Genomic DNA, 13,200 nt, shown 5'->3' on the forward strand with positions numbered 1-13,200 from the left:
TACCTTGGCGATGAATAATCTTCGTTCACCTCAAGTCGTTCATATTTTTATAGGAAGCTTTGGTACTGTTGATGTACCTAATAAGGCATGAAATAGAATATCTTAAATACAGACCATGAAGCCATAATAACTGTCCAAGTAAGGTCTTGTTCATAATTCTATACCAATTTCACTCATAGTGTTTCATAAACTGTTTTTTGTAATCAGAACAGTCAAAGTTGAATTCCAAGTCAATTCAAGCGAATTGAGATGCTTTGAACTAAAGCAATGTTAAGATATCGTAAGAAAATTGAATTGTGGAAACTATGGTTGTCAAATTTTCTAAATCCTACTTCTTCTTAAGCACATACGATGTGCAATGATGTCTTTAAGCTCGAGTCAAGTCTTTAACATCTTCCCTTCTTTTATAGGCCACTTTGATAATTGTGTCAAGTCAGCCAGGAAAAACTCGATGACTTACATCGAATCCTTTGCAAACAACCAAAAACCAAAAAAAATACATGCAAGTGGCTCTTACTCTTCAACTATTGTGAGGTTGGAAAAAGATATCGATAGCGATGTGGAGCGATCAGATGAAGAAGACAAAAAGTAAACACTGTTCTCTACATGGCACTGTTTTGTTGATATGATATTCAGTCAAGTCAAAGTATGGAATTTCAACTCAGTAACAGACAAACGTTTTACTTTTTACGGATTGCAGTTCCCAATAAATTGAATAATATCAGTTAAATCAGTTAAATAAATTCACATATTGTTTCAGTTGTGGGGACTAGTGTCTTACATCGTTGTCTGTGTTATTTGAGTAGCAGTCAAAAGTCTATTTACAGGCAGTTGGAATATAATTCGAAAAGCTTTTGATGACAACAATTGTAATAGTGCATAAGAAATTTTATAAAGTAAATATAATACTGTAGCTCATGATCAAGTTTCGAAACAAGTTATTTTTTTAATCAGTTCTCGAAATTTCCTTTGAATTTTCTTCACTAAAATTCACTCGATGTGTTTGTTGCGTATTGTTTGTTACCAGGAGCTCAGATAAGGAGGATTATTCTGGTTCAGACATCGATTTGGACAGCCTCAGTGACGTTGCACTGTCAGACTTTGATAGCGATAGTGAAGAGCCTGTATCATGTCATTCAGAAGGGAATTCCGATGAATATGATGACGACGCCAGGTGGATAGCGTACAAGGTTGAAAAGGCAGATCCGTTGTGCTACAAGTTTGATAGCCTTCTACGAAGTGGTTTAATCCCGAAAACAGGAATTCTCTACAAGTTCCTCACTGAAGTCGTTGAATTTTTTATGATCCTAGGCACCAATACGGCAAGGATGAGACAGAATTTTTCAACAGCATTAGACAACTTGGAGGAAGGCGAACTGTCAACTTCATTCGAGGACCTATGGACAATGGAGAAGGAAAGAGAGGATCCAAACAGTCAAAGGAAACATGCGAAATGAACTTTGGTGGACCATCAGAAACTGTATGCAACAAACATCAAGCTGGCTACACGATAAAGTCTGGAGTTATAAAGCCTCTAAGCTTGGCCCCTTTGAAGCTATGTGATAGGAGTGATGCACCAATCCAAAATCTTGTTGGATCAGAGGCAGTTCATGTCTTTCCTTGTGTTTTGAGCAATGACGGAAATTCGTTGAAGCCAAGCCTAGAATATGATCCACGGCTGAAGCAAAACGTTGGTCTCATTGTTGATGTAGATGTTGACTTCGTATGGAAAAACCAATATGTAACGCCAAAATTCATACGGGAAAATATAGTAACAGAAACAGACTTTGCAGAAGAAGAGTTTTGTTAGGTGTAACAGCTGATTGTGAACAAGGCAACAAGAATGCATTTGAAAAGATTCAGTCTGCACGGAGCAAGAAAAACATCGAACCTGACTTGTCACTATTGTCCGTGATTCCTGATTGCCCTCATGTAGGCAAGAGTCTGAAAGCTAGCTTTTTCAACTGGTTTCTCAAGCTTGGTAATGAAAGAGGTAACCTGTCAATTCTGCGAAATCTTCGAAATCGATCCACGCCTGAAGTGAGTAAGGTAGTTAAAAGCCTCATTCCGAAGAATGACTTTGTTAGAAAGAGAGACCGCCAACACCCATCGGCTGTCCTTGCACTGACAGACGAATCTTTGCTGGATCTGTCACTTCAACCATCATTACTGAAACTGGTAAATTCACTGTAGACAATCGACCAGGAATGCACCAAAAGCCATTTAGGATTACAGTTGGATATTATGGCTGGATCTACCTTCTTTGTTTAGACCTTGTCCGCTGAAGAATAACTAGGGTTTAAAAGAAAGTATAAAAGGTACCAGCTGTCAAAAGATCTTCTGTTGGAACATTTACGAACGTCTGTGGAAACGAGTACTTCCAAATTGGCTCATCAGTCGTAGACCAGACGAAACTGGAAATTTTGATTCCCAGTTTCGAGTTCTTTATCAATTTGGGATATTGAATTGTGATGGTAACCGGGTTTTACGCTGTTTTTTGGGGGTCAAATGGGGGTCAAATCCGGAGAAGTTCCTGCTTATCCTCTGCGAAGGAAAAACTAAACAAAGAGCATTACCACGCCAATACAGATAAGATAAACGTGGAATCTTACTGAGGAAATCAAGTGCTAGAGCTACAAGTATGATGGACTTGCTACAAGTCTCTCTCCTTCCCTTCCATTTTTCTTTTTTTCCTTTTCTATATTTTCAGATTATTAAATGGATAGAGAGAGACCTGTAGCAAGTCCACAAGTATGAATGATAGGTAGGAACAGCACACACGACAAAAAGCAATCCATTACCAATCAATACAATATAATAGACCAAAATTTAGCAATAAATTATGATTTTGATAGGACTTAATGTACTTAATTGTCTTTCTTGACTCGTAAGTTAAAGAACTTGTCTTTTAAAGTCAGCAAATGAATAAGCTTGCGTTTTTTCTTTACCATACAGTGGACGGATCATTGTAGAATCTGTGAGGGCATATCTAAACCTTCGCAGTTGAGATATGCCCTCGCATTAGGACGAATTCCTTATGGATTTAACAAAAAATGGGCTTTGGAAAAGTCTAGGGTAGTTATGACAAACAGTAAAAGCAGTAGTTGTTTTGTTCCGGAGAACTTGTGTGTGTGTGTGTGTGTGGGGGGGTTTAAAGCTGAATAAAAAGAGGATTGATTGTGGTCAATCTCTTAATTCTTTACGCTAAGCCCCCCTTATGAATAAACCGTCACAATCTTAAAGCTTGATTTTTCATAAACAAGATATCACAAATAAACAAACATAGAAAATTAAACTGAAAATAGGATCTAAGCGAAGTTTGTCGACAGAAGTCTATTCTTTCAAGATGTTCTTGTTGATGGCAGTCATGATTTTTAAGGAATATCTTGTCTTAGCAGCAGGCAATGGAAATCATAGAGTAAAATAATGATAATGTGTCTAACAAATTTCTTTTGCTTTTCACAGGACTATCATGGACCAAGTTATGGAAATGGCTGGCCTATCGAAGACAAGAAGCAAAATTATGATTATGTTGGTTCATCTGAAACCAATGGTGTCACTGTCTTGAAATTCAAACGCAAGTTAGTTACTTGTGACAAAGAGGACAGAGATATTCCTGTAAGTTTGTAATTTTTTCTGGTGTATGGCTCTTTTTTTCGTAGAAATTGTAGCCAAAACACTTAACGATGTCTCAGCTTTTTCAAGTCTTCTATGTAGCATTCAAGAGAATAACTTGCAATAGATATGGACTGATAGATATTCACTGCTGATTCCTGTAGGGTTTTTAAGGGATTTCTTCGTGTGATTTCAAATGTTTTCTTGATTTAAGGAGACATGGAGACACTATGATCATTTGTCGTTGGAGTGAACAAAAATGTCCCGAATAAATAGAAAGTGCATTATTTAGCTTTGACGACATGGAAAAGAAAATTTTCAGGTCAATTTCTAATCAATTTTTTTTCCTGTAAAGTTTTTTTGTATAGTGATTGTTTGTTTTAGCTTGGAACATCCAAGGTGATCTATGCACATGGGCCTACCGATACTTTCAGCAAACATCAAACGAACGACAGGGGAGCAAGAAGTATAAATTTGTTGAATTATGTCAAGAACGTACCACCACCCAAAACAGCGAAATACTTTGATGTCATCAGCGCAAACGTGAGTAAAATGGAAGTTGTTATTTTTAGAAACAGCCGATGAATTTGCTAAAATGTGAATCTAGACCAGTGTAGCAATAGTTTGCCCTTACAAGGATTATCTATCTCTCAAAGATTTAAGATGCTTGTAAATAATAATTGTTGATAAACTTTGTTTTCTTCATCAGAGGCGGACTGGTAGCGAATCTTTTGTGTTGCTAATTCAGAAAAGAGCCCGTATTGAACAAGCTAATAAAAACCTTTAAAATACATATTATTACCCTTTCTTTAAAACAATCCACTTGAAGGAATTTCTGTGACCAAAAATAGTTCAAGCCACAGGTTTGATTGTTTGGGTTTTTTTCAACAAATGAACTCAATAGTTATAGGAAGGGGTGGGGGACAGAAAATGTAACGAGTAATTAGTTTGCAACGCAATGCCCAACAAGCAATTCTATTTTTTGTGCTACAATCTCGTGCTACAAACGGTCTTTTGAGTACCTTCTTTAGCAGGGGCGTACACTTGGTCAAATATTAGGGGCAAGGTTATTGTTTTAGTAAGATGACGTCACGTTTCCCCATTGTTTTAGAACAAGAGACCATTGTCCTCTAAAGTATTGGGGGTGACCGCTCCCGCCCACTTTCAGGTGCCCACCACTATTCTTTAGCCTGATCATCCGAATTATAACTGATTCAACAATACTTTTCCAAAAAAAACGAAGAGTTCTTGCCTTCACCTCAACTCAATTAAATAATCAGTTCGCTTTGAAATGCAGGTGAAGCGCATGCCTTCTGATTGATTATATGCGCATACTTTTTTCTCCATTTGAAAGAATCAAGTGATTCGAGGTGTGGCTGTTCAATAAAGGTTTTGACTGAAAAAAGTCTTTTACTTTAACTGAAATTACGCAATTTGGCATAATTCACCGAAGACCCCCTTGAGCACAGATTATTCGATGAATGAACGAAATCATAGACCAACATGAAGCTCTCTGGTTTTTTTGGGTTCGTTTTACTCTTATTCTACGCTGTAAACGCTTCTGGTTGAACTTTCTGTACATACCGGTGTTGGCTATCTTGTTTTGCCATAAAAATTTGAATATGAATTAACAAAGCTATCTACTTAAAAGAAGTATTAGCAACATTGATGCAGGAGACAACAGCCTGAAATGAAAAACAGCGCACAATTGTTGAGCACCTTGGAAGATACATTAAGACAAATGCACGTGTTTAGTTATGTGGGCGATCTAATTTCGTCATAAGCACTTGAATTTGCATCAAGACCAATGAAAGTGCACTTTTTAGCAAGGGCCCTCGACTTTCGTTATAAGAATTTGAATTTTGCATTAGCAGAGTTATCTTTACTGAAGAGAATTCTTATGACGAAACTATATACTGTGATTGTTACCCTAAAAGCTATTTTCTCCTGCATTCATGTCCCCATATGGTGTGGGTCAGCTTTTATTGTCAGAAGAAATGTAACAATAAGTAGACCATAACGACTACGGATGCGTGTTTGTAAAGACATGTTAACATTTCAATCCACTGTGAAAATTATGTTACATTTTGCTACGCTTAGCCTCAATACTTATCTATAGGGCCCTGTCATAAATGTTACCAATAAAATTGTATCAATTTCAGTCTCTCGGTCGTATTTTATGGAATACAGATCATAAAATTGTTGACCACTTTAGTTAGCTCCACCTTAAATTGAAGCAAGCGAACATGAATAAAATTTTAAAAATCCGCCATGACACAATTATCTGTCAAGGTGTTTTTGATTGACTTGCAACGGCCATGACATTGCTTGGTTGGCATATAACCCTCAGCAATCCTTGTATTAAAACACACTGTTGCTCCAGACAACCCTCCAAATGGCTGCGGAAACTCCAGTGAGGTTGTTTAAGTGGCTGATCACTTCTGCCCCTCCAATTGACCATCGCCATCGATCATCGATTTCAGGGATCAAAAGTTGCACTCCTTTTAAAATCGAGGTTAAAGCCCTCTTCTCTTTCAGAGGCCAATCTTACTAATTTTATTTTGGGGCGACTTTGTTCTGTGTTTTCGTTCTGAAGGGTTGTGACGTGCATCATTTTTTTTTGGGGGGGGGGGTGGTTATATTTTTAGGGTCCTTTTCATAAAGTAAATCAATTTCATGGAAATCGGGTTTCCTTAACAGAACAGTGGGCCTCGATTTCCCTATAATAATAGTGGGCCTAGAATCATCGAATTTTGTCGGAAATACGAAGATAAGGGAGCTGTCAGCAAAGCCTGATAGTGTGTCCTAAGCAAAGTCGAAATTTCTTCTTTCTTCTTCTGTTCTCAGTCAATCACTACTGTTCCAGTTATATCATCACTTTCATCTACATTTCTAGGTGTTAGTGCCATCCGATAAAACAACGTATTGGTGCTCAGCATATAAGTTTGCCGACTTGGTTCAACTGACAGAAAAACAACACGTCGTTGAAGTAAGCTTTGTGAATATTTTTATACGTCAACAATTACACCGGGTTTTCAAGTTATTCTATGTTCTTTTTGTAATTCTTATTATCAATATTTTAACTTATCAATTTAAGTGATCTTGGATCAGACGAATGGCATTAGAACTTAAAACACAAAAATCATAAATACAGTAATTACCCACCTGTTAGAGACCGCTTTTTTAAACTGAGTTTCTTATTAGCAGAGACCTTTCATCATCAGGTAGAAGTTTTTTGTTATCATAATAGGCAAACAATACGATATAAGGTAGTGCATAGGTAAGCTATTTCTTAGGTAGTTTGTATAAACTAATTGAGCAACGAGAAGAAATGTTTCATATTGGCTTTATTCAATATTCCATAGTATGGGGATCATTTTATACAATGTGTTTCTGCCATGCTTTCTCGAGGAGTAAGGTAATGCTGTTATGGATCCTATAGTGCCTTTTTGGATATATAAAAGTAGCTAAATTTGTTGCCAATGGGCTGAGGTATGATCAGTAAAATACCTGGAATTTACTAAAACATTACCGTTGTTTTTGCTTGGTTCAAAGAAATTACAGTTTTTATAGGAAAGGAAATTCTGGACATTTTAAAGAGATTCGGCTACTTTTAAAAAGATTCGACTTGATTCGATTCCACTTGTATCTGTCAAAATTAAAAAAGTATTCTGATTGTAAAGAGTGACTTCATTACTTCTCCGCTATGTTTAAAATAAACAAGTCTATTTGGGGCTTCTCTGTTGCAGATCGAACCGATTATTGCATTGAAAGATCGTGGTGTGGTGCATCATATGGTGCTCTACATTTGCAAGAACACCTTCAACGACTCCCATTTGAATGCTACAGGAAGCTGCTTTGATTATCGCAATATGCCGCCCTCGATCACCGAATGTGCTGGAATAAGCCCGATGTTTGCATGGGCTGTAGGAGGAGTGGTACGTACAGAGCTAGACCAAATGTTTGCGATCCTTGACAGTGTTTGTTTCATCTTCCAAAAAGGCCTCGCTCGGATGCTATCTCTTTCTATATTGTCTCTCGTCTCCGTGCCAACATTGGTAGTAGCTGGCGAGCAGACTTTAAAAATTTGAAGACTTCTCTTGTATGAGCAATTTTTAAAAGAAAACAATTTCAAGCAAAGGGAAGGAGCGACAACGGTTTTGCACCTTAGTACGAAAGTTGTAATTTCAGTTTGTTCTGTCAACAACAAATACATATACTTTTATTCGATCTCCAATTTTGAGTTATAAAATTTTTTACAACTTTTCTTAAGAACTTCAAGTTTCCTGATCATGTTGGTTGGTCAATTGGAGCGGCAGACAGTTTGCGGTACTTTGTCTTAGAGACGCACTTTGACAACCCAACTCAAAACAACAGTAAGTTATTTTTGGTCTCTACTGCTAAACGTATAATCTAAATATGTTTATTAATAGGCATTGTTTAGGAAATTCTGCACAAATCATTATGAGTTTTAGAACTTAAAGAACGTTATTTAAACTGCTGTAGAATCTTTCTTTGTCTTTGGATCTTCAGTAAGTCTTTGGATCAAAGTGGATCCATTGTGGTCCTGTGGTGCAGGTACGTCAGCCAATGAAAAAGTGTAAGGTTGTTGGATAAAGAATTGGATATTACCCAGTTATAATTGCAGTAAATAAAAATGAAAGGCTCAAGAAAACGGAGACTTCATTATGCGATTCCATTATGCGTCTCCTATTATTATTTACTTTTAACTAGATCTCGTTGTTACGAATGGCCTTCGATTATATTACGACAAACCTCGCAAATACGATGCTGCAACACTCACAGTGGGAACCTTTACTGGCAGAAATTTGATTATACCGCCAAACCGTGAAAAATGGATGATAACAGGAAGTTGTACAAAGACGTGTACTTCAGTAAGTATTATTGGTGTTTCTTTTTGCCACTTTTAGCACTTCTTTTTGTAAAACTTAGGTGACAGTCATCATTATCATCATCATCATCATCATCATTATCTTCATCATCATCATCATCATTATCATCATCGTCATCATCATCATCATCATCATCATCATCATCATCATCATCATCATCATCATCATCATCATCATCATGTCATATTTATACACGAAAACCTTTTCAGCTGATCTAACTAATTTGTTGAGTAGTTCGATAACAGAGATCTGGGGACAAGTCTCCCTTTTAGACCGTCCGGGCAGAGACCATTCACTATTTTATATATTATTACTGCTTTGTCATATTGTATCATATTTGAGACTGACAGCCAATTACATCTCCACCCATTCTTTAACCTAGAGTTCTCTATCAAAGTTTTAGCTCTAGTTTGTAAACGTTGAAGATGTTGGAGCTTTGTGTTCGATAATTCCCCCTTAGCTCTTCACTGTATCTCAGATGACTTTCAAACAGTGCCTTTCAAACAGAGTTGGTATAATCTTCAGTTTCCGAAGGGACGAGAGGACGGCTTTAATTTTACATTTGAGCTTTTTATAATGCTCATTCCATGTTAGATTTTCGTCCACAGTAATTCCAAGGTATTTGACTTTCTTGGCTTTTTTGATTGATTCTCCTTTAATGCTTATCTCTACTGGTCTAAGGATGTGTTTGGTGTGTCGTTTGTGACCTATTACCATATTGACATATTTGAGGTGCATTTGTTGAGGCATTGTTTGAAGTCATTGACATACAGGACAAAGAGGATAGGTCCCAAGCACGAGCCCTGTGGAATACCACAGTGAACAAGTTTTTGGCTGGATTTTTGGCCATTTACTTGACAATATTGCTTTCTGTTTGTCGAGTAGGACGCGAACCACCGAAGTGGAGTCCCTGCTACCCCGTATTTAGTTAGTTTTGAGAGGAGAATTGCGTGGTCTACAAAATCCGATGCCTTCTTAAGATCTAGAAATATGCTTTTGTTAATTTTGCGTTTGTCAATATTGGAAAGCCATGAATCTCTTATATTTAAAAACGTTGTTAGGGTGTAATTCATCTTTAAGAATGCATGTTGGCATTTAGAAAATTTGTTATATACCTTTAGGTAGTTTTAGACTTTATCATGTCCAAGTTTTTCTGTAAGGTTTTGATAGCTCAAAGTTGAAGAAAACTGACAATTTTTCTTTCTTTTCAGTACCTAAAAAATGCTAATGCACTGAATGGGGACGAAGTCAAATTTTTTGCCTCCTTTCCACACGCCCATACAATTGGCAAAGGTATATGGACAAAAATGGTTCGAAATGGGAAAGAGGTCATGGAAATTATCAGGGATGATAATTACGATTTTGATTATCAGGTTTGTTGAAAATGTATTCCTCCCAAAAATTTTTATATTCTATTGTCTCTTTTCTAATGATATCTTTGTAATTGTCCTTTACTCATTAGAAGTCGCCTTTTTGTTTGCGTAGCTCTATTTAGATTTCCAAAGACATTACTGTTCCACGGCTGTGAACCAGAATAAGGATATCTGACACTGCTTGTGTTGCTCGCCGAGATCTGCTAATTCATATATTTCTGCTAATTCATATATTTCTGCCGATTCATATATTTCTGCTAATTCATATATTTCTGCCGATTCATATATTTCTACTAATTCATATATTTCTGCTAATTCATATATTTCTGCCGATTCATATATTTCTGCCGATTCATATATTTCTACTAATTCATATATTTCTACTAATTCATATATTTCTGCTAATTCATATATTTCTGCCGATTCAAATTTTCCTGCCGCTCTTAATTAAATCTGCCGTACCTAATTGATTCAAACGTCGCACTTGCCATGTACATAATTCTTGATTTAAGTTCGGCACATGAGACTTTCGACGTTTAAATTGGGCCTTAGTTTTGTTGAAAGCCAGTGCATGACCTGTCAAGAGTTTATAAAATTTGAGGAAGTTACCAAGCAGGATTGAGGAACGCGGTGTATTCGGACGCTCAGTTAAGTGTTTAAATGTTTGGAATACCTGAAAAGTAATTATCTGTAGTTGAGGAATCGATAGGTTCTGCAAATTTAAATTTCTTGCATGAAAATTATAACACAAATTCTAATACAATTTTGAATTCTGATTTACCGTTGTGTTTTCTTCTACCGAAGTATAGATATCTTCTATTTAAGTTCTATGTCTAAGAAACTTTAACTCAAAAGATAAAAGAAACTTTGGGGAGGGCAAGTATGATTATCCTAATGTTGACGCGACTGGGCATATTCAGCCCGATCAAGGTTGACGCGTTTTCTGGGCTCGCTCCTTTTCCAACTACTATTACAAAGAATGTTTGTTCGCCCCGAACTGCCTACAATTTATTCTATCTTATCTTTGGAGAGTTTGGGATCGACCCCGTCTCTTGTAAACGCTTTAAAAAGGTTGGATCGACCCCAAATTGCCAAAGATTGGAAAGAAGGTTAGGTTTTAACAACTGATGGAAACTTCCTCGCCCACCAGATTAAAACTACAAAACAAGATTGAGGAAGTTTCCCCACTTTTTTCTTTGTGCTATTTATGGAATAAGCAATACGCGTGCGCATTCTTTCAAAATGGGCCTGGAGAGCAGTACGTTCCAATCAGGGATCGTTCCCAATATATTTTGGGATCGACTCCATGTAGACATTTGTGAAGGCATAAGTCTTGGATTTAGTCCGGCTCGATAAGAACCGAATTGGTTAACATGTCTGCTACGTTATCTAGAAAATTTTTTTAAGTAAAGTTGCCTTTCCTACAACCAGTATCATATTGAGAAGCTCTATCTTTTTAATATCTATTTGGATATATATCGTTGTGCCAAACTTAAGAAAAGGGACAGTTATGTATTACTTTTGCAACTGTACCTTTTTTTTAGTAATCAATACCTTTGCCAATACCTTCTCAAGTCAGGTTGCTTTTTCATTCATTTCATTATGTTGATTTTAGCAAACTCATCTTCTTCGGAAAGAAATCACATTTAAAGCGGTAATTTTTTCTGCTTGCATTGCATACTTTACTTAAATCGTCTCTAAATTTGTTTGTCGTTTATTTGTTACAAAGATGTTAAAGTTCTTAACAAATCATTTTTCTGGGAAACATTTTATTCTGTGGTGATGCCCTAATATTTTTCGTACAGAAATGCCAAATAACTAATGTTTTCTACTTGACCGAAATGCTACATATCACAGGAAATTTTTTAGCTCTTCTGCCACGGAAACACCTTAAGTGTTCACGTATATCTTGAATTCTGTGAAGATGCTCACTTGCTATGATTATCAATGCAGGGGTTTTCTAACGTACCAAAGGGCGTGGTCACAAAAGTTGTATAGGAAAGCTTCTGGACTATTTCCAGTTAGGATCTCTAAGGTTCATTCCCCTTTCAAAGCATTCACCTTGTTTGCCTGTCCCAACTTCATTTTTTTATCCATATGATATTAGGTATTAGAATTGACTTGCATTCAAAGGCATTTTTCAGCAAATTTCCTTTTTGTTCACCCTACAAGCAAGTGATTTATGAAACATTTTTAACTCAGGGAGATGAACTCATCAACTACTGTCGATACAACAGCATTGGCAGAAAAAATGCTACCTATGTGAGTAATTAATTTTTCGAACACATCTTATTTCGCCGTGTCGTGTTTCTTGTTACTCCTTTTAACCTTAAAATGAAACAACAATCGTTTTCTCTGTGTTTATGTAATGCTGTGTGTTATCCATGTTTGTGTTTTGATCTTAGTTCAAGCAACACGATGCGCCTACATTGAAAATATCATCCCCAACAGTGTTTTAATTTGATTGGCTGCAAAATGCAAAGTGAATCGACACTGTTCAAATATTTCAATAAAATGCTTGATATCCTCCTTCTATGTACTTTCAATTACAATGAATTGAGATTCTCTCTACAGGGCGGCGAGTCAACCGTAGATGAAATGTGTCTGAATTTTATAATGTATTATCCAAATGTGGATTTGGCAAGTTGTTCGTCAGGATTTCAGGATGGAATGGACAGTTTCAAAAAGAAGTATGGAAAACAGGGTAAATGGGGGAAGTAAGTGCCATAAAAATCTAGAACTTTTGTAACAAACTTGGTGAATGCAAAACACAGGGTTGCTCTTGAAACTATTTCATGATGAGTTAATTTATGATAATGTATTACGCTATTAGCATGTGCAGCTGCTTATACGGGATCAAGCAATTTATGATAGATCGTTAACATTGATTTTCATGATAATATAATATGTATACAAGGAACAGTTGCCTGATGATCGCATTAAGCGTGAAACTCGGAGTAGCACCTTAGAACCGTCCTGTTCTTTATGCCAAATAGCCTCCCATCAAGCTTTGACGCCTAGCCTGATATAGAATGAGGAAGTACTCGTTAGTTCATATTTTCACTATAATCAAATTGCAGACAGTATTCCTACCAAAAGCTTCATCTTGAGAACTTTATTTCTCCTCTTCTAGCTACACTTACTACCACTTGGATGGGGTTACATGGAGTGAACCGATGATTGATGAGCTCGAAAACATTTACAACAGAAAAGTGAATAGTACGATCAGAGTTCTTTGCTCAGGGACAAATGGGACAATTAAGGTATTTGAGAGCCATTTCTTGAAGGAGCCTTTTAAT

General features: G+C 36.6%; 1 protein-coding gene across 1 annotated transcript in view; it reads left to right on the forward strand.

Moving 5' to 3' along the window:
- The window catches only part of LOC135684292 (DBH-like monooxygenase protein 1), a 28,233-nt gene that overhangs the window by 11,724 nt on the left and 3,309 nt on the right, over positions 1–13,200 (forward strand). Inside the window, exons 2-12 of the mRNA XM_065199797.2 lie at positions 3,466–3,618; positions 4,000–4,158; positions 6,512–6,604; positions 7,365–7,553; positions 7,889–7,991; positions 8,350–8,510; positions 9,740–9,901; positions 11,517–11,555; positions 12,104–12,163; positions 12,476–12,618; positions 13,035–13,164. Coding sequence (XP_065055869.2) covers positions 3,466–3,618; positions 4,000–4,158; positions 6,512–6,604; positions 7,365–7,553; positions 7,889–7,991; positions 8,350–8,510; positions 9,740–9,901; positions 11,517–11,555; positions 12,104–12,163; positions 12,476–12,618; positions 13,035–13,164 — 1,392 coding nt within the window. The remainder of the gene's footprint in view (positions 1–3,465; positions 3,619–3,999; positions 4,159–6,511; positions 6,605–7,364; positions 7,554–7,888; positions 7,992–8,349; positions 8,511–9,739; positions 9,902–11,516; positions 11,556–12,103; positions 12,164–12,475; positions 12,619–13,034; positions 13,165–13,200) is intronic.

Source organism: Rhopilema esculentum, chromosome 10 (genome assembly GCF_057945365.1).
Source record: "Rhopilema esculentum isolate cy_ngs chromosome 10, ASM5794536v1, whole genome shotgun sequence".
Taxonomy (NCBI): domain Eukaryota; kingdom Metazoa; phylum Cnidaria; class Scyphozoa; order Rhizostomeae; family Rhizostomatidae; genus Rhopilema; species Rhopilema esculentum.